This window comes from Lissotriton vulgaris, chromosome 8 (assembly GCF_964263255.1).
Source record: "Lissotriton vulgaris chromosome 8, aLisVul1.2, whole genome shotgun sequence".
NCBI classification, from domain to species: domain Eukaryota; kingdom Metazoa; phylum Chordata; class Amphibia; order Caudata; family Salamandridae; genus Lissotriton; species Lissotriton vulgaris.
In genome coordinates, this window is record NC_141696.1 from 853,944,501 (window position 1) to 853,967,421 (window position 22,921).

The following is a 22,921-nucleotide window of genomic DNA, read 5'->3' on the forward strand; positions in this document are numbered from 1 at the left end:
TCTCTGGTGATTCGCGACTGTGTTTAGACACTGCACGCGTCCCCCATGGATCTCCTGCGTCCCTACCTTGGGTGGTTCCTGGTTGCCCCAGCAGTTCTACAGGCCCTAAGCCTCCCTTCTATCCCTCACTTGGTTCTTATACCACTATTTTAGTATATGGTTTGTGAGGCCCCTAGGGCAAAACGTATATTGTGCTATTTACTGTGTGCTATTTGAAGTTCTTGTACTGTACTTTGGCCTCTAGCCTCATAAAGAGTCTAGAGGGGTTGTGTTTAGAATAAATACATATATTTTATATATAAACCTTGTGTGATGTACTTTCATTTGATTATTCAAGAGATTATAGGCTGGTAAAACAAGCTGCTTTACATTCCTTAGCCTCAAGGCTGCTCTCCACAGCTACCACTAGGATAGCTTTCTATAAAGGTTATCTTAAACCTACCATCAATAAGGGTCATTTGGACTGGTGCAAGGTGCCCACTAGAATAGTGGACATCATATGTCAGGCCAACTTCCCACACATTGATTGCAGGATCTGCTACAAAGGGACTTTGCATCAATGAAATAATTATTTTTGTTGCAAGGTCATATGGCAGCCACTAGTGCAGTTGTAGCTTGGATCAAGTTAAGCTCAAACCTTTGCAACAACATCAATTCGAACACTGGATCCTAACTGTCCACAGTTTGGAAATACAGCTGAGAATGCAATTTAGATCTATTTGCCATGAAGGAGGACTCCCTCTTTCTCTTTTGTTCACTAGAAACAAATGCAGGGAAGCATGAAGGGTGGATGTACTGCCATTCTGTTAGCCTTCAAGTCTTCTTTATACCTTTTGCCCATTCTCCTTCTCCCCAGGTTGGTGAAGAAGATGCAGAGTGAGAGGATAAAGGTATTTTGAATATCCCCGTTTTGGTCCAAGAAGGTAATGGTTGGTCTCATTAAATCTTTTACGCCACACACTTCCTTTTCAACACTGATTTCTCCCAGTCCACTTCTGTGGACACATCTTTATCTACAAGTCATGTTACTCCTTCATCTGATGGTATTGCTCTTGCCACTGTAGCTATCCAACATGTGAGGTCTTTGGAGGAAGTAGCTTCAGACTTACAAGGAAGTTACTCCGACTCAACCAGAAGTTCATATTCAAAACATTGGCTCCATTTTAAAAGATGGTGCCAGGGGAAAAATTTAGATTCTATTTCAAGGGGTGGTTTTCAAAAGGATCTCTCACTCTCTGCTGAAAAGTACAATAGGCTTCAGGGCTGGACTTGGGAACCAAAAGGCAGACCAGACAAAAATGTTTAAACCAGCCTAACTCCCTTCGCCTCCTTGCTATCTCACTCCACCCATCCTCTCTGTCTCCTTTTCTCCTCTCTCTAATCCCTCTCTGATCGCTTTTGGTCTTCACCCCCCACCCCTGTATCTTTTGTTTTCTCTCTCTCTTGAAGCTATGCCGTGCCTTCTGCAATTATTCACACAGAAGGTGACAGAGGCACCATGGGCCACCCTGGTCTCTCAAAACCAGCCCCCAAGGGTTCCAGCCTGCTGGAGAAATGCTGGGTGGGATAAAAGACCTGTCCAATTGTGGTGCACTTCAATAAAGGCTATTTAACATCTAAAAAATCAGTTCTTCTGTAGAGATTGTGGTGGGAAGACCTCTTTTAACAGTTTTCAGAACAACTATTAATAATACATCCACACCAGTTTGGTATTTGACTTTAGTTATAGTCCCCCCAGCATGCACCATTTGAGCCTTCGCAGAGCATACATTTCACATATGTAACTGCTCAACTTGATTTCCTTCTAACTATAACTTCTGCTAGGCGATGTGGGAGAAACAGGAGCCTTGATTAAGGGTCCTTTTAATTTAAAGATTTTGTGCGATAGTATCATTTTTAGGTCTGGACAGGAATTTATTTCAAAGAATAATCCTGAATTCAATTTAGAACTGGACATAATTCTTTCTGTTTTTATGTTGAATCTGTTTTAATCTGTTTTTTGTACAGGAAGAGACAGAACAGACTCGATGACAAAAGAACAATTTTGATTTATTTGGAAATAACTTAATATTTTCATTAAAGACACTTTTTTACTTATGGAAATATCGATAGTAGGGAAAGAACTTATGCTGTTATGATAAGTAGATGGATAAAGGATGCAATTTTGAATGCATACAAGTTTATAAATGAAGACATTTCGTCTGGTGTCCATGGCTTGCCAGAAAGAGGGATAGCAACCTCTTGGGATGAAGCAAAATATGCAGTCCTGCTACATGGACAGAAGTGAGGGAGGAATGTCTATCATAGGGTGTACTGGCCTGTGCTTAAATGTACAGGATATTTCTGTGGAGAACTAATTTAAGATCTGGTGTAATTTGATTTTGTCTCAAGCTTTGAGCACTGAACTATAAGATGTGTAATAAGAGAACGCTTGTGATTGGTCCTAAAATCAAGAGGACGGTGATGAGGAAGATGAGATGTGGAGGTAATGACTCAATTACTTACTATATTCTCCATTACTCCCAATCTGAATCTTCCTTGTCACAATCCCTCCTCAGCCTTTCCATGGTCTTGGCAATTTTTAATGTTTGGTATTTCTGGAAGCAATGTAGATGAACTATAGTCATATGGGTAGAGGGACGGGAAGGTTTGTTCCTTGTTTGATCAAATTGAGAGCGTACTAATTAAGAGTGTCTAGATTTTGTAAATAACAGGCAAATAGCGGAGAAATTGTATTTTGCTTACTATAACAGCTGTCTCACTTGCAGGAATGCTCCAAACATCAAGACTGTGATGAGGAAGACTCAAATTGTCAGTAGCAAAGATTATTGGTAAGCTTTTGAGTCATTAGAAACAATGGGGAATATATAGGTAGGCGTTTGCGATTCGCAAACGCCGAAATTCAGCGAATTTCGGCGTTTGCAAATCGCAAGCGGTGCTCTGGTATGTAGGTGCACATTAGCAAAATAATGAATCGCAAAAATTGCGCTTCCTTATTTTGCTCAAGCATTTAAGGAATCGCAATTTTGCGATTCCTTAAATGCTATGTAGGAGTGAATTTTAAAATGCGATATTGGCTTAAGGAATCGCAAAATACCACCTACTCCAAGTAGATGGTATTTTGCGATTTCCTTTCAAAATGCATTTTTTGAAAAAAATTAAAGTGCCATGTGGCGCACAGACATGCCCTTAGGGCATGTATGTGCGCCACATGTACTTAGAGGCACATTCCAGGGGTGCAACAGGTGTCCTTTGGACACCCTGGCACCCTTGGAATTGCGATTCTCAAATTGCGATTTTCTCATAGAAAATCACAATTTGAGAATGTATCCCCATTCATTTCTATGGGCCTCTTAGCCCATAGGAATGAATGGGACACTCATTCCTTAACTGCTATTCGCAGTTTGATAATCGCAATTAAGGAATGTTAGGAATTTGCAAACAAATTGCGAATTTTTACCTAAATTCCATTTTGCTATTCTCAAATAGCGATTCCTTAAAAATCGCTATTTGGGAATCGCAAAATGGAAATTACCTACATATGCCCCAATATGATTACAAAAGGAGTACAACCCTAAGTTACTTGTAGTATTGCTGTATCAATGCAGCTGAAATGAGATGTATGATACTAGACAAGTCTGTGGAAATAAGTTAAATTCACAAGACTGCCAGTGCCTTTTACCCTTCTTTATTTTTTGAAGACTTTTTTTTTTTATTCTTTTTATTGCAACAAACTTAAATGGAGGTCAGCATATTCAGAAATACATTGTCACATAGGCATCCTTGGAAAACACAGCAATTGTCCGGTATTAGATATTCCGAAGCAGTACAGTTATGGCAGCAGTTTACAGAGTGATTTGGTTGTCAATGGGTGTGATACGAGGGGGCTCACATAGGGTACCTCGATACTCATTCCAGTTGGACCACACCACCACCTATTTCCGGGGGCAGCCAGAGCCACGTATACTGTCTTTTCTTGGAGCATACACCAATCTATATCCTTTTTCCAGGAATCGAGAGTTGGAGGGGTCACTGTCCCCACAGCCTAGCTAAATTACGTTTCGCGATTGCCAATCCTAGGGTCACCTGGCGTCTAAGATCAACGTCACCTGCCAATAAATGAATCCTCTCCCCATAACAACTTCAAATCTCAATAACATACTTGCATGATAGCTGATCAACTGTAGGTGGGACCTCTAAAATCCCTTCCCTTTTCCTACCTCAACTACCATTGAACCTCATTGAACCTCCTACCTATCCTTAAACTTCCTATGTCATTCCCCCGTGCTCCCGTGATAAAATGGTGGCTGGCACCAAAAATGACATCCCCTATAGATGTTGGGCTCCATAAGTAGCACAAAAATAGCCCTAAACCCATGCACAGTCCTCTGGATTGCAACACTTCCCCAAAACCCCGGGGGAGGCTGCCCCCAAAATCAGCATTCTGACATGTTGTATTAATAACGTTATTAAGACACAGAAAGAAGTACACATTGTTTAAAAGATAGCTGAATTAATAGTGCAACACATAATCACTCATGATTAACACAACATTAGTGAAAATGAATGTGTTGCACCAAGGGCCCTAGTTAAACTGATTCTTGATTATAATACTCAAATAAGGAGAGTGTGACCTACCTTTGCCAAAGAAAACGGGTTCACTCCATTCGCCCCAGTCTTTGCTTTTTACACTTGCGCAATTTTTCTTTCCCCGAACTCGAACTGAGTATTTCTTCTTTTTGTCGTAATGTGAAATCAAAAGTTCTACTTTGCCTTCATCCAGAACCTAACAAACGTATTTGAAAAACTTAATTCTTGTGCTGCTTTCTTCACAGACGTTTAATATTAACACAATATGGATTTTTTTTCTCATAATGAGTTGATTCAGTTATGTATTTTTATGTTTAAAATTAAAATAATAATAAGGGATTATCAAAGAAACATGCTAAATTTTAATGAGCTTCTTAAAGCAATGCAACAGTTTAACCTAATACAGACAATAAAAGAATGCAGATGAAAGGTATTTATTTTTAATGTGTTTGGCAGCATTTTCAATAAACAACAAGAAGCTAAGTCATGAAAAGTAAGATAGAACAAAAGGCTGACGACACCTTACATCCAAAAACTTGTGCACTTATATGATACATAAAGAGAAAAACATACCACTGCATTTCTGAGGAAAACTGGGAAGGGTAACAGAAGGGGACAGGCGAGTTCGCAGCCTTGTAAGGGTTAACCAGTCTTCTTAGTTCACTGTGAAATGATATCACCCATCAATCAGGCATAGGGAGAGATTGTGGGGGGGGCTTCATTAGTGGATCTGTCAGAGGCAACGTATGAAGCGCTGGATCCACCATCAGCAGGTAAGTACGTTGCGTTGCCCAGATGTCTTTAGGACTGGAAGTGGGTGGCTGTAAAGAGGCATAAAGTTAACTACTAGTGCCACAATAGATCATATCCTTCAGCTATGCATCTGTGGTGGGTAGTCTATCACTGTACCATAAAAGTGCTATGCGCCGTTTGGCTTACAACAGGGCCATGGCAGCAAATCGTCTGATTCCAAGGCTAAGGGGCTTGACTTAGCCTAGGAGTGCATGGATGGGATCAGTGTCTATAGTGTGTTCTAGCGTAGTGGAAATGAGTGTGAATATGGCCTACCAGTATGTCTGTATGGCGGTGCAGTTCCAGGTCAGATGGGCAAAGTCAGCGCAGTCTGCCCCACACTTGGAGCAGCGATGAGAGCGCGTGGGGTCAATTTTGGAAAGAGCCAAAGGTGTGGTGTATGCCCGACGCAGATATTTATAATCCAAATGTTTGTGTCAGCTATTGGTGGAGACTAAATTTGTCTGCATGCAGGAGCATTGCCATGTCTTATCTGGGGTGGGCCCATGGAGTTGACCAGGTCTCTCTCCCAGGCTGCCCAAGATGTGACTGCCCGTACCGGTCTCAGGTCCAAACATGAGCGACAGAGGTGAGAGACAAGTTTGGATCTCTCAGACGAAGATATCAGCATTGTCAAGGGGGGAAGTCTGCTGGCTCTGCAGGGTACGTGGGCAAAATGGTACGGAGTGTGCTGTGTAAACAAAGGCAAATAAATAGATCCACTGCCAAAATGGTCCAGTTGGAGGTAAAAACAGTGCAGAGATCCAACTTACTGTTGGTGAAGAGGCCGCCCATTGTGCACAAGTGGTAGGCTGAGAGTGTAGATTGCACTAGTGGTTCCTGTGTTAGCGGAAGCCCTCAATTATTTTGAAGAGGGATATCTGGCGAGTACAAAAGGTCCACGCCACGGTATCTACAGAGTGTGGACCAAGCGCAGCAGGTTGTAGAAAGGGTGTGGATGCCAAAGGGGTCACGTGGTATCCCTTTAGGGAGAATCAAATGTAGAGGAAGGTGTTCCTCCTGGTCCTGCCCAGGCTTCAAGACTGAAGTCTTTTCAACAAGGGGTGGTGAGGGACAGAGTCTCTGAATTAAGCAGAAAGCTCTCACCCAGTCAAGAGATCAGGGCTAGATCCAACACTGTTTTTTAGCTCACTGCACCATCCCAGTTTCAGAACCTGGCTGTATGCAAATTAGTCTGTTCCTGTCCCAGTGCATGATGGGAACAGGGCAAACCAAACTACAAATGCCAATTCTTACACTGGGAAGGAAACAAGCTCCCGGGGACCGGTTTCTGGCATTACAGCCGTCTTCGGCCCGGTTTGCTTGAATCCTGATGGTGCAATGAGCAAGGGTCTCACATCTGAGAATACCCTTCCACGCTTAGGGTGGACAAAAATATTTACAACAAGGGGTGGTGAGGGACAGAGTCTCTGAATTAAGCAGAAAGCTCTCAACCAGTCAAGAGATCAGGGCTAGATCCAACACCGTTTTTTAGCTCACTGCACCATCCCAGTTTCAGAACCTGGCTGTATGCAAATTAGTCTGTTCCTGTCCCAGTGCATGATGGGAACAGGGCAAACCAAACTACAAATGCCAATTCTTACACTGGGAAGGAAACAAGCTCCCGGGGACCGGTTTCTGGCATTACAGCCGTCTTCGGCCCGGTTTGCTTGAATCCTGATGGTGAAGAATTGGCTTGGTAGTTTAGTCTGCCCTGTTCCCATGATGCACTGGGCCAGGGACAGACTGATTTGCATATAGCCAGGTTCTGAGCTGGGATGGGGCAGTGAGATAAATAATGGTGATGGATCAAGCCCTGATCTTTGGACTGGGTAAGAGTGGTCTGTTTAACTCAGACACTCTGTTCATCACCACCCCCTTTTGTAAATCGTTTTTGGCCACTATAGGTGTGGCAGGGTATACTCAGACATGAGTCCCTTTCTCACTGCTCCATCAGGATTCAAGCAAGCTGGGCCGAAGAAGGCTGAAATGCCAGAAACCGGTCCCCGGTAGCTTGTCTCCTTACTGGTGAAGAATTGGCTTGGTAGTTTAGTCTGCCCTGTTCCCATGATGCACTGGGCCAGGGACAGACTGATTTGCATATAGCCAGGTTCTGAGCTGGGATGGGGCAGTGAGATAAATAACGGTGATGGATCAAGCCCTGATCTTTGGACTGGGTAAGAGTGGTCTGTTTAACTCAGACACTCTGTTCATCACCACCCCCTTTTGTAAATCGTTTTTGGCCACTATAGGTGTGGCAGGGTATACTCAGACATGAGTCCCTTTCTCACTGCTCCATCAGGATTCAAGCAAGCCGGGCCGGAGAAGGCTGAAATGCCAGAAACCGGTCCCCGGTAGCTTGTCTCCTTACTGGTGAAGAATTGGCTTGGTAGTTTAGTCTGCCCTGTTCCCATGATGCACTGGGCCAGGGACAGACTGATTTGCATATAGCCAGGTTCTGAGCTGGGATGGGGCAGTGAGATAAATAACGGTGATGGATCAAGCCCTGATCTTTGGACTGGGTAAGAGTGGTCTGTTTAACTCAGACACTCTGTTCATCACCACCCCCTTTTGTAAATCGTTTTTGGCCACTATAGGTGTGGCAGGGTAAACTCAGACATGAGTCCCTTTCTCACTGCTCCATCAGGATTCAAGCAAGCCGGGCCGAAGAAGGCTGAAATGCCAGAAACCGGTCCCCGGTAGCTTGTCTCCTTACTGGTGAAGAATTGGCTTGGTAGTTTAGTCTGCCCTGTTCCCATGATGCACTGGGCCAGGGACAGACTGATTTGCATATAGCCAGGTTCTGAGCTGGGATGGGGCAGTGAGATAAATAACGGTGATGGATCAAGCCCTGATCTTTGGACTGGGTAAGAGTGGTCTGTTTAACTCAGACACTCTGTTCATCACCACCCCCTTTTGTAAATCGTTTTTGGCCACTATAGGTGTGGCAGGGTATACTCAGACATGAGTCCCTTTCTCACTGCTCCATCAGGATTCAAGCAAGCCGGGCCGAAGAAGGCTGAAATGCCAGAAACCGGTCCCCGGTAGCTTGTCTCCTTACTGGTGAAGAATTGGCTTGGTAGTTTAGTCTGCCCTGTTCCCATGATGCACTGGGCCAGGGACAGACTGATTTGCATATAGCCAGGTTCTGAGCTGGGATGGGGCAGTGAGATAAATAACGGTGATGGATCAAGCCCTGATCTTTGGACTGGGTAAGAGTGGTCTGTTTAACTCAGACACTCTGTTCATCACCACCCCCTTTTGTAAATCGTTTTTGGCCACTATAGGTGTGGCAGGGTATACTCAGACATGAGTCCCTTTCTCACTGCTCCATCAGGATTCAAGCAAGCCGGTTAGAAGAAGGCTGAAATGCCAGAAACCGGTCCCCGGTAGCTTGTCTCCTTACTGGTGAAGAATTGGCTTGGTAGTTTAGTCTGCCCTGTTCCCATGATGCACTGGGCCAGGGACAGACTGATTTGTATATAGCCAGGTTCTGAGCTGGGATGGGGCAGTGAGATAAATAACGGTGATGGATCAAGCCCTGATCTTTGGACTGGGTAAGAGTGGTCTGTTTAACTCAGACACTCTGTTCATCACCACCCCCTTTTGTAAATCGTTCAAGACTGAAGTCTGGCATCTGGGTAGTACTAAATATAAGAGAAGTGGCACTGCACGACCACAAAGTAGAGGCAGAAGTCAGGGACTCCGAAGCTGCCCCAGGCATATGGGAGGGTCAATATTTCCCACTTAATTCTAGGATGGCGTCCGGCCCGGATGAAGCAAGTTAAAAGGCTGCATAGTGTGATGAAAAAAGATTTATATAAAGCAATTGGAATGTTGAGGAATAAATAAAGAAAGCGGAGAATCAACACCATTTTAACAATGGCATTACATCCAATAATGCAGAGTGGTAGCCGAGTCCACCTGTCAATCTGGGAGGATTGATCGCAGGCCCTTAGTTGCAGCGGATCGCTTCCTCTTTTGTCTATGAATGTGATTATCCAGGTATCTGGGGGAGTCATCACACCACCGCAGGGGATAGTCCAAAGCACAGGGAGTGGTGACATTTGTCAGTGGGTACAGTTCCGACTTGTTTCAATTCACTATCAGGCCTGAAAGACCCTAAAATATATAATTTCCCTGATAATGGGGGAGATGTATCGAAGGGTCACGCACAAACAGGAGTATATAATTGGTGTGCATCAAGACCAGAATCGATCCCTCCTGAAAGCGAAAGCCCCTATGCATATGTTTGTCTTGAACATGTTGGGTCTGCTGATCAAATGCAATAATAGAAAGTAAAGGGGAAAATGGGTATCCCTGGTGGGTGCCTCTAGAGACAGAGAATGCGTCAGTGAGGCAATCGTTCACAGGATCGCCATATAACAGCATAATGAGGTCACAGAACCCTTGTGGTGTATCGAGCTTGGGGAGGGTCACTTTCAGAAAAGGGCAGTCCTTTTATGCACAAAGGAGAATGAGTGCCATAGGGAGCGATGGAGAGATTTGATTGAGGACCGCAAAGATGGTGCGTAGGTAGATAGTGGTGGAGCGGTGTGGCCCAAACCCAGTCTGTAAGGGGGAAATGATTTGTTCCATCAGAAAACGCCAGGCGAGTTACAATGACCTTGGAGAAGTTTTTATTGACATAATTTGAATGGGACAAGGGCATGTAGGAGGTGTAGAGAGAGGGCGGTTTACCAGGTTTTAGTAGAAGAGCAATGACTGCCTCTTGTAATGTGGGAGGTAAGATGCCGTCTTCCAGCACTTCTGCGTATACCTCTAGAAGGCAAGGTACTAGCACTTGTAGAAATTCCTTGTGGAAATGTCCCATTAGCCCATCCCGACCATGGGCTTTGGACCCCCCATTGCATCAATAGCCAGTGAGATCTTCTTAGAGGTTATAGGGGCTGCCAGGGGCTGCCAGGAACTGCTGCTGGTCATCTGTGAGCATGATCATAGCAATTTCAGACAGGGAGGACACAATCTCAGCAGAGTCACCAGAGGCTTGTATGGTCTACAATGTTTGTTTGTATGAAAGGAGCATTTGGGTGACACTGGCGTCATCAGAGACCAGTACACTCTTGTAGGTAAGAATGCCTGTGATGTACGTTTTCTCATAGGTGGGGTGCAATATTGGTGCTAAGGTGCAGCTAGGGCGGTGGCAATTGCCATACCGGCTGGCTTGGACAGATTTGCTCAAGAAGGGTAGCTCGTGGTCTGCAGGGTCTCAGAATTGCTGCAGGAGGGTTGAGCATTAGGAAAGTTGTGTAGCTTGCATGCCAGCAGTGATGTCAGAGTTTATGGCCTCTTCATGTGAGACAGGTCCGTATGGATGTTCCTCAAGACCCCAGAATCTTTGGAGCTGTCGACCCCTCTGGTGGAGACATTGAAGGCCTCCCACAGGGTGTCTTGTTTGGGAACAATGCCCGAATACAGTGTGAAATATTCATTCATGGCATCCAATTGTTCAGCCTTGAAGACAGCCCCGGGAAATGCGTTCTCCGGAAAGTGTCATTGTCTGGGGTAGTCTTAGGGTGTGGAAGGGAGAGGTAAATCAGAACTGGAGTGCACCCAGATAACTTGTGAGGCATATAAGTGACCTCTGAGAGCCACAGAAAAGTGTTGTGGAAAAGGAACCAGTAGTCTATGCGGGACCAAGTGTCATGCTGTGCAGAGCAGAAAGTGAAGCCCTTAGCTAATGGGTATCGAACATGCAATGCGTCAGAGAGGTGGTATATGTCCAGAATATCCTGGATGGTTCACAGCAAGTGAGGTTTTGTGCTGGTGGGAGGACAAGTGTAGTGAAGTGTTTTATCTAGGAACCCAAATCAATATTGCGATTTTATGCCCTTGTACTGCTATAATCAATAATATCCCTATAGTGGCATAAGAATCAGATCCATATTTCAGTAAATCTCCCTTGCAGTCCAAGGCACGGCAAAAGCTACTTCCTTGGATTCCTAGAAAGCACACCGAGTTCTTTCGACACACCAAACCTCCAGCAACCTGGGAAATCCCCACTTGCTTTGTTTTGATTTGTAATAGAACTCCTGCAAGCACTGTAAGAACGGCCAGTTCTTAGTGACATCTTTATTGACGTCTTATGTCCAAACCTTACGTCAAACTCAGCACCTTTCAGGTATAAACATACCAACGTTGCCTTAAGCAAACACACAGTGTTAGTTTTGGAGCAGAGCAGCTAATCTACTTGCCGAGAGCCCAGCTGATGCGAGAGCCCACGGACGCTGCCCCTCCTCTTTGACGCGCTGAGAAAGACGCTGTCTTTTCTCCTGCCGAGAAAATCCAGCTCCGGCGTTTCCAGCCTACCCTTGCGGGTGACTGGGATATCGAGTCCTGGGAGAGAGATACCAGACCTCCTACATTCTATTCCCAAGGTACAGTGCTGACTAAACCCTTAGAGTGAATTCTTGAGTCAGATTCTTGGCAAAACCAACTTAACTTAAACTGCTACTTACTTACTCCTTCCCACGTATTAGGCTTAGGTCAGGTACATCGGGGTAGGCGTAGTTTAGAAGCACCAGTTGAGCACGTTAGCCTATGTATATATATATGTATATATTTTATCCATTTTAAAGTATCTTATGGCTAAGAAACCATATCAATGCTTTTACAGTATTATTTCATAATACTCCTTTTATTGTACGTACTTTACTTTATATTAAGTATTGCAATTGTGGCAATTCATTTCTCTTGCATGAGAAGGAAGACTGCACAATAAATAATACCTTTTATTGAAAACGCCCGTCTCTCTCTTCTCTGCACTGGTGAAACTAAGAACGCACATCTGACTGAGTGAAATAGCTGTCTATTGTTTTCACACAACTCTAGACATTTACTCTTATTCTGAGGGAGCAAAGTTGTCATGTTTATGCGGTTGTCGGAAGCTGAATCCCTTCTTGTCTGAGCCAGGGAAGCTGATCCCTTCCTATTCATTCAAGAAAGTTTCCAGTGACCTCTGAGCTAGCTGGCGCAAACCTAAATTAAGTCTAACATAGTCAGTAGAGACCTAGAAGACCTCAGTCCTACGTCTACACTGCTGTTTATGTTATTCCAATGCGCAGAGCCTATAGGGAAAATAGGAACTACACTACATGGCACCCAACGTTTGGTAAGGCGATAAAACTAACGCAAGACGTTAGAGTAACTCAGTCGTGCTTTTTCACAGAGACCCTTTTTCCCGTAAATACTCCAATAGGCGTATGGAGTGGGTGAATGGTTAAAATCCGCCGGAACTTAGTAGGAAGAGATTCCTATGTAGAGTTTTTGGTTTAGTCAACGTTGAAGGATACAGTGTTCCAAAATATTGTGCATCTAATCTTTTGTTTCCTTGAAACTTGATCTGCAACAAAACCTTTCTGCGTGTAAAAATGCCATAAAGTGATGACGAAAGGGAGGCAGCTAGAATAGCAGCTCAACTAATAGAGGATGACACAAGTCTCCTACAGAATGACCGGAATGCTATCCTCATTCCGGTCAATATAAGAAAAACTATAACTCTCAAACTTATAGAAAACGGACTGACAGCACGAGGTGGTACAGTCATTTTCGTGATAGAGGCACACGAATATCGGCAGACAGAGGTATTCTATTTATGGATAAACTTTCCAGCGGCAAATGCTACAATACACGAATTCCACTATTACAAAATAGAGGAACCTCCGGATGAATACACTCCTTTCGAGGACGTTGAAATCCCACTAAATTACCAAGAGCACCTGCTCTGGTTTAAAGGCGCCCTAAGACATAATGATCACATCACCAGGCTCGGTTCACTAGGTAGACCAGGAGCAACATGGCCGGTTCTAGCCAGCTACACACAACATCCAGACATCAAAAAAATGTCAGACAACAAACTTTTAGCCCAGCTAAAAATACTAATTAAAATTCACAGACAGTTAGTCCAATATGTAATGCGGACTGCAACAGTCCAACCAGCTATTAACATTCTACAGCTGACCCCTCATCAGGGGAACAGAAATAAAATTACACCACAGAACATAAAATCATGTCTTGGTAAAACACCCGCAAAACGGGAACAAATTCCATTCTGGCTAGCACAAAAGATAACTCAAATAGAGGCAGTATTCCCGAATACTACCCCTAGTGAGAAACACAGAATTCTGACTATCTGCCTTCCAATGGGGGTCGCACCACATGTGGAGGACTGTGACAATTGGGGCACAGTCTTTGCTTCCATCTACACAAAAACACATGGTGTTCCGTCTCTGGCGGTAATACCAGATGTACTAAGACAGATTCAAAATGAATACGGTCCAGAACCTGCTTTAACTCTTGGTATGAAATTACTGAAAGACTTCAAGCAGGTCTCAGCTATATTATTAGCCAACATTAAGGGAGAAGCAGCATCTGTGGCGATCCGCCAAAAATTGAAAGAAACAGATATAACAGATCAACCAATTGAACTTGCCAGAATCATAGAAAAATCTTATGAAGAACTAGGAAGAGCTAGTTTGGGTGGGAAACCGGTAAAACCCCAACTACTTGAACATCCTGAAAAGATATTTATTAAAAATAATCTAAACACTCCAAAAAATAGCTGGGATGGAAATAAACAATCCACTCCCAAAGAAAAAAGATTCCAGTCCAGAGGAAGGTCTCCTCGGCGGAGGGAAAGAACTCTGAACCGAGAACACCAGTCTCCCCAAAGGGAGCCCTCTGAAAAAAGGTACAACCTTAGAAATAGGGATAATTTGAAAAAGCCTGATAGATATCAAGATATTGATACACGTCCCTCTCGATCTTTTCAGACTTCCTCACAGAAATCGGAAAGAAGAGGACGGTCAGAACACAGGGAAGAGCACGCCAAGTTCAAAGACAAGGAACCTGCTCAAAGTAAAAAACTTATAATTTCCAAGAAAGAAGGTAGCAAGTATTAAAATAATCAAACATTCTGAGGATACTGAGGACACAGCTGAAAAACGGAGAGTGGGCACAGACAATGCTAGACAGCGCAGCAGAAGTGACCATAGCTCGCAAGATCCTGATACTTCATCTGGAGACAGTGATCACGAATGAATACATTCAGGTGGAAACTGCAGATACCAGAGTTAGCGAACCTCATAAAATATACGAAATACCATTGTGTATGGAGGGAGATAAGACTAGGAAGGTAAGGGGTCTGTTGTGGGATAACCTCTCAAAAGGCTATGACATCCTATTAGCTGAGAAAGACTGGCCACAAGAGTATGTCAGGGAGTGCCCTCATGGTGAAGAAATGATTATGCCTGCCTTCTCAAATCATATTCCAATACACAGAAAATACATATATGCAAGAAAATGGGCAGTAGCTCAAGCACCTGCATTATATAAAAATCATGTAGGATGGGATGAGGACTCTCCTCACAAAATCCAGTTAAAAAGCCAACCTACTGCACAAAGACAGTACCCAATTAAGCAAGAAGCTAAAAAACAGGTCAGGGAGATCTTAGATCAACTTGAATACCAAGGGGTGATTGAAACATGCACCTCACAAATGAACAATCCTTTGTTTCCTGTCTCCAAACCATACGATTCATATCGTCTAGTCTTAGACTACAGACACCTTAACTCATGTTGCAAGACATTTGCGGTACAAAATTCGCACAGTGCGGCACTAATGAACAACATAGTTCGCAAAAAATACAAAACAACATTAGACATTTCGAATGGATTCTTTTGTCAAAATATTGCACCAGAAAGCAGGTATTTGACCGTTTTCTCAATAATGGGGTCACAGAAAAATGTCTGTAGACTCCCACAGGGATTCAAGAATAGCCCAGGATTATTCTCAGCCAGAGTAACAGAGTTACTACAAATGTATGATGATGAGGCATTAGCTTATGTCGATGACATCTATCTCACAGATGATGACCTGGATACTCACTTGAAAAGAGTGAACACCATAATACTTGGGTTCGCAGCAGAGGGTTACAAATTCAACTTTAAAAAGTCCCGAATCGCCCATCTAACTGTCCTGTTTTTAGTATACGAATTATCAAGTGAAGGCAAAAGCCTAGCAGACAACTTCTTAGAGAAGTGCGCTGTACTCCAAGCATCAAAAACGCTGAAGAATTTACAATCGATACTAGGCTTCCTGAATTTCGGAAGAACTTACATTCTAAATTATGCAGCGAGGGTCAAACCTCTCTACGAATTAATAAAACCTGATTATAAACCAATCAACTGGACTCAGAAACACACAGAAATTTTGAGATCATTGCAAACAGACATGTTAGCTAAAACAAAATTAGAAACTCGTGACAATACACGCAACCTTGTAATCCGAGTCATCCCAGGAAGATGCGGATTCACGTACCTGACCTCTAATGAGGGAGAAACTGTACCAATAGCTTACAAATCACATTTGTACACACAAGCAGAAAAAACATTCAGTCTTACAGAAAATACTGTAAAGGCAGTTCAGATGGCTGTAGCAATAGAAAGAGCCCAAGCCCAAGGCAAAAGAATAACTGTTTTCACAGCAGAATCAGCCTTTGAGGCATTATTCAGCCCAGTTAATTTAAAACAGTGGCACTAGATCCAAAATGGATACAGTGGGAAAATTCTCTTGCTGCAGAAGAAGTGACATACTATTATGTCCCGAACATGAAAAAACGGAATGATTTGAAATATGAAGAAGAATATCCTCTGCCAATCGAAATTCTGCCTTTCCAACAGTACTCTTGTATAATCTATACATACAGATTTGTACAACATTACGATGCGGATAAAAAATCCTATAATGCAGCGTGCGCGATCGTTAAAGATCGATGGCGCTGTGGTAAATTCAGACCAAAAATAACAAAAACTGAATCACTGAGAAACTGTTCGGCTCAGCGAGCTGAAATCAGATCTTTAAAGATGGCGCTTGAAAATGCCGATCATGAATTTCCGACACTAATAGTGTGCGATTCGCTTTTCTGCGTACAATATTACAATAATGACTTGCAGAGCTGGGTTCAGAACGATTACAAAGATGACACAGGTGCCACAATCAAGCATAAAATGCTTTGGGAACAAGTAGCTCTTTTACAAAAAGAACTACAAAAGACTCACGTGATACACATATTAAGTCATCAACGTGATGGCGTTCACGTTGCAGGGAATTCATTGGCTAATACAGCCACAGTGGAAGCACCTCAACGGGTTTCCGTAGCCACAAAAAAGCGTTCAGAAAAATACATAGACGGGGAAACCATGCTGGCGGTAAAAACGTCTTCAAAAGGCAACTGTGCAGCACTACCCGTGAACTATCCACTCGATTATACATACGTAATTGACGCAAACTCTGTTCCTTTTGCTCTAATCCCTGGAGTGGGGGATAGAGTGATTCCAAACACGAACCGGAGAATCTTCTTACTAGAAGAAGCACATATGGGGTTGGGTCTGAGGCACCAAGAGATCCTGAAATCTCTGATGGAACTACAATCAGAATACTGGTGGCCGGGGATGAGCCTACAACATTACAAATTTGTAAAAAGCTGTCCAAACTGCAACAGAGATCGCAGCAGTGAACCGACCGGAGTAATGCCATGGCCATTTTTATAGTTAGCAGAAGGCTATCTATACGTAAAATCTAGCGTCCCACAAAATTCCTTTTAAGACTAGACTCACTTAAAAATGTGGCCCCAGCGCTCGGCTGATGCCAGAACTGTTATAAAAGATTTGCGAGTCTTTATCGGCACATACGCAATTGCCATGCTACATTCTGCGATTTCTGCTCGCTGCGGGACGTGATTCATTCTGAGATCGAATAACTACGAAGCACTCGTCTGACTTGACCAGACCGCCACACGATCATATGTTGATCGCGTCTCTTTGTTCCGCTAGAATTGACGGTTCCACGAACCATGTTACTAAATTGAATTGGGGTCGTCCTGATACCACTTTGTGCATTGCCAGCATTGACGACTCATTCGGACCGCGCCGGTAGACTGTACCACGGTCCACTGTATACCACTTCGTGGTGTGTCCCCACCCCTGTCCTGATGAAGACCCCACAGCAAGGATATCAACTCTACCTGCATACTAGAGGGTCGAAACGTCGACAACTATTCGTATTATCAACTCCACGCCCTAATGCTTTCATTATTTGAACTTTGTGGAGTATGCTGTTGTGTGGAAATAACAATTTGAACCTTGTGGTCCCCATCTCTACACACACTGTGTAGTATGGACAAATGATGTATATTTACTGATTTAACTGTCACTTGAGAATTTTGTTCCTCTTTCCCTCCACTTTTTCCTCACAGGATCACTCCCCCCTCCCTTGTCTCTCCACTATACTTGGGGCACTGCGAAAACCATGTTTACGTTTTGAGATAAATTATATATTTGGTATATACATTCACATTGTGATTAAAACAATGTGGACAGATTTGTTTCTTGATTGATTTATTTTTATTTGCTTTGCAAACTGTTCTTTGATTACTGGGACCCCTTCCTCTTATTATTCTGACCAGGGTCCTGCTTTTAGCTCTCGAGCTTATAAGGAAGCCATGACCAGCATGGGTATTGAATTGCGGTACTCTTGTCCCCTCCATCCTGAGGGAAACGGGATTGTGGAAAGAAAAAACCGAGACATAAAGCAATCTATAGCGGCAAAGGTATTAGGTTTGGGTGACGGGTGGGTCAAACATTTAACAAGTGTCCAACGTAGTCTTAACAATCTGCCAAGAAATTCTCTAAAAGGTTTCAGCCCGTACGAACTATTGTTCGGAACTAGGATGTATATTCAGGATTTAGATAGTCAGACTTCAGTGGTAAAAGATAAGAAAAAATGCTTTGAGATCAAAGATCATTTGGCTGTTTTACAGGACTTAAATGAAACAAGAAAAGCCCTGAGCAACATAAAGTTAAAACAACAGCCAACAACCACTGAAGATACACCACCTGTCCCAGCAAAACCTGTCTGGATTCCAAAGATTGGGGATCTGGTCAGAGAGAAGATCGCGGTGAAGAAGGAATTTGGGCCTTCTTACAGAAAAGCAGTGCCTGTCTTAGCAATCAGCGGAACAAGATCAGTTGTACTACCGCCACTTGCTGGTAAAAAGGAGAAGCGAGTTGTATCCATCGACCTGGTAAAACCACCATCATGTGGCCAATAATAAGTAGTAGGCCCAGTGGACTCCCAAGAAATAGCAGTATACCAAAATTTGCTACCATCCAAGAGGATGCCACTTGCTGGTAAAAAGGAGAAGCGAGTTGTATCCATCGACCTGGTAAAACCACCATCATGTGGCCAATAATAAGTAGTAGGCCCAGTGGACTCCCAAGAAATAGCAGTATACCAAAATTTGCTACCATCCAAGAGGTTCAAACTGAGGGACTAATCGCATTTGATAAACCTGCAGTGAATAAAAACGGACTATGCAGCAATGCAATGGAACTTGCGCCTCTTGAAACCCAAATTGAAACAGTTTGTCAAGAAACCCCAGTCTACAATGATGTAGCCTCAGACTATGCTAATGAAAGAAAACTTGAAAAAGCAATTCCAACAATTGACGGAACTGCATCTGGCTACTTCATCAATTTCGATAATTTTTCTGAAGATCCAAGCGAACATGAAGAACAGCCACAAACAAAAACTGTTAAAGACAAAGCAACAGAACTCTTTCATCAACTCAAAGAAACATATCTGATTTCTCCATGGATTGAATTTTGGATTGTGTTAGGTGTACTTTTCCTCCTGCTTTGGCTCATCATGGTACTTTGGTTGGGAAGATTCATTGAGGGAAAATACAGTACAATGGACACAGCAAGTCAGAACATCAACTTAGTTCTGAAGCCACACAAGTCATCTCACATCGAGAAAAGAGATCTATCATCAGTAAATGTCACAGCCATTCCAATACCCGGCGGGGTAGTTTGGGACAAAACGGATTACGAAATCTATGGCCCGGTCAAAATCCTGAAATATCCTCATCAGTTTAAGGTTTCATTAAGTGACTTTGTAAAACCAAGTACATTCTCTGATGATTGGGACTTTGAAAGCATAAATAATATAATGTCAGATTTAGTAATGTCAGCTAAATTTACAGAACATGATTATTTACAGGGTTCATCAAACTATGAACAGATGTATTGCTATAACCACTATGCACATCACTATTTGCATAAATCTGCTCAACCTAGAAATGTTTTTGAATATAATCAACGGGAACATTGTGCTACTCCACCTAAAAGCAGTTCGAAAACATTTTTTGAGAAATTTCCATATTTTGCAGGGTTTAACACAAGTGATGCAGAAGCATTTTATTACAAACTGTTAGATAAAACAGGTACAAAAACCATGCTGACAAATACTAAATTGATTTATTCAGAAACATTTTATGAAAAAATTATTACATTTGGTTTTGATTTCTGGAAGAACAACATTGAAACAAAAACCATCTGGGGTACAAAAGAATGGCAGTTCCAAGGATTGGAAGCATTATTTCGAGCCTGCATGATCCCAGAACAAATATTGTTCTTTAATGACACCATTCAACAGACTACTTGTCTTGGCCTAGCTAAGATTAAAGACCTTAACAAACTGTCTATTCCAAAGCCAATACCTGATAATACAACAGCAGATATTGAGATAGACGTATCCCAAATTTTACACCAAAACAGAACACATCCTGATTGGAAAAAGTGGTTGATCTGGCCAACAGACACAAATAACTGTCAAGATAGATTCCTGAACAAAATACAGGGGTTAAAAATGACCAGACCTGACCCTAGATACTCCCAGAGACAACATCCAGGGATAGTAACAACATACAGTGTTGGAAAATTATGCCTTGAATGGCTACAGACATCCACATTGGCAGAACTTAAAGACGGTGCTGACTTGCGTGATTTCATAATGGGACCACGCAAACAGCGTCAAAAACGTTTCATAGTGGCCAGTATATACGCTGCGTACAACGAAGCTTGGAAAGTGACTCAAATTGAGACAGCAGAGAAAATACGAGAAATTTATAGTATTAATTTGGAAAAATCGCTTTCTGTTGTGGACAATGGGTTAATGACTTCGTCCTGCAGAATATATTCACCGGACAGTATTGTATCATCTGGTATCGATATAATAGATCAGGACTTGCTAATGTTACAACATGGCCAGTCCCAATTACGTAGCAAAACCTGCGTTCAGGCTATGTGCCATGGCGTTTAATCAACATGACGTCATTGTTCTCTATCTTTCCCCTTACTGATAAACAAATCAGTTTGGCACAGAAAGGAGCAGACTATACGATTCTGAGCATTGAAAAACTAGAGAGATTACCATTGACAATGTCAGAAAGACCTGTCATTGAATGGATAATACACGGAATAATCGCAATTCCGATAACAACTTTCCAATTTAAAAATTGCCAAGAGTATATACCAGCAGGCCAGTATGAAAGGTTGGGTAAAGGGTACATTAAGTCATCATGGAAAGTACCTCATTCACACACATGTTATAGTGACAAAAACAAGAGTGTATTTCTTAGCGGTAATAATTGTAAAAGATCACTAATCTGTATACTTCTGTGTCAAGGTATTCATTTGCATGGGGCCTGTGAGGGGACTTCAAATAACCTTTCATGCCACCAGCACGGCACACCTGCAACACAAATAGAGCCATTCTTTAGACAGCTTTCTAACGGGAGTTACGTTCTAATAACGGACCACAGCTGTGTGGCATGGTGCCAGGGAAAGCATATCTCGTAAGCGTTAGTTCCATGGTCACTTGCTGTATGCAAGCATTGTATCCAAACGGCCCTCCTGATACAGAGGCGACGATTTGGCCGTTCTTGAATATCTCTTCTATACAAATTGATACTTTAAGCATAATGAAGTCTGTTTTTTTACAGACAAAAGTGCCTATAACATCTTCAAAAGAAACGTATGATCTTCAAGTATCAAGGACACCTGCAGAGATACATAGACTTTTATCAACTAATTGCCCCGTGCATTTCGTAGAAATGCTAAGTCAAATCCTAAATATGTCTGATGCCAGTGGTATCGCACATGTATTAAGACATTTTTTTCGGGACTGTTAACACCCTTCGAAGCAGTCCTGGGCATCTTTCCCAATTTTGTCCATTCGGTAGCAGGAATTTTATTTTTGACTCTTCTGCTCCGATTTGGCAAGCCAAAAAACAGACTTGACTCCAGCAACGATGGAAGAAACGATCCTAGCTATACGCTATCGGGACGGCATAACTAAAGTCCTTGGATTAGCCCGGCTAAGAGATCTGAATATGACCTGGTTTCTTTCATTCAGACCTATATGGCAGAACTGCATCTTACCTGTGCTTCGATGTATGCTATGCGGAGAAGAATGAGTGTTAGACACCTGTCTTACACTACAATCTGCAGTGCCAATGGATGTTGATACTTTGCTAAGTCCTGTAACGGCTCATGCATCGTGTTGTCCCCAGCGGTTACCAATCCTGATGACGGCATTCGTTGAAACTTCACCACTACGATTAGGTGGCAGTGAAGCAAGAGATGAGAGCAACATCACCCAGGTACGGCCTTCTGTGAGCATTGCTGATCCTGACATCGATGATAGCAATCATTCTCATGACTGCACCGTTGCAGCTTTTTCAAACTTGGTCAAACTTTCACCTGAAGCTGTAGACTGTTTTTTTGCACATCTGTCTGAAATAATGTTCTCCCCTGAACAGAAAGAATAACTTTAAATAAACCGGCACACAGTGTTCCCCTGAACTCTGAATTCGGCCTTCGGCTTTGATAAACAAAAGCTACTGAAAACTTTGGAACTATTTTCTCCCCTTTATTTTCTCCCCCTTTTTTTTTGGTAAACAAATTTTTTTTTTTTCAAAATTCCAAAATATTTACCTTTTTTCTGGCACATGTACTCTGCTTAAAGTAGAACTATTCATAAAGAACAGAGCTTCTATGTTTAGTAGATCTAGAGACAAAATATTACCTCAAACTCTAGCACAAACGCATGCAATTGCATTTATGTGCTGGAAATAGTCTCGACCTTCTCTGCTGTATTAAGAGACATTTCATGTGTAATTTTTGCAAATCATTCAGCTAAATATATATGCATCCTTTTTTTACTGAATGATTGCACTGCTTAAAAATTGTACAGTACCAATAATCTATTGTGTATTTCGCATACACCATTTCGAATGCAAAAATGTATTTTGGGGTGGGTTGGAATACACATGCACCTTTACATGTTTACTATTGCTTAGTTTTAAGTAAATGATGGACATTAAATTGTGGAGTGGGTGATGTGTTTTATCTAAGAACCCAAATCAATATTGCGATTTTATGCCCTTGTACGGCTATAATCAATAATATCCCTATAATGGCATAAGAATCAGATCCATATTTCAGTAAATCGCCCTTGCAGTCCAAGGCACGGCAAAAGCTACTTCCTTGGATTCCTAGAAAGCACACCGAGTTCTTTCGACATACCAAACCTCCAGCAACCTGGGAAATCCCCACTTGCTTTGTTTTGATTTGTAATAGAACTCCTGCAACCACTTTAATAACGGCCAGTTCTTAG

At 42.6% G+C, this 22,921-nt stretch overlaps 1 protein-coding gene across 3 annotated transcripts in view; it reads right to left on the bottom strand.

Moving 5' to 3' along the window:
• LOC147698104 (interleukin-5 receptor subunit alpha-like) overlaps window positions 1-22,921 on the bottom strand; it is a 501,740-nt gene that overhangs the window by 94,279 nt on the left and 384,540 nt on the right. For all 3 annotated transcript variants that reach the window (XM_086934780.1, XM_086934782.1, XM_086934781.1), the window contains exon 8: window positions 4,639-4,786. In XM_086934780.1, coding sequence (XP_086790906.1) covers window positions 4,639-4,786 — 148 coding nt within the window. The remainder of the gene's footprint in view (window positions 1-4,638; window positions 4,787-22,921) is intronic.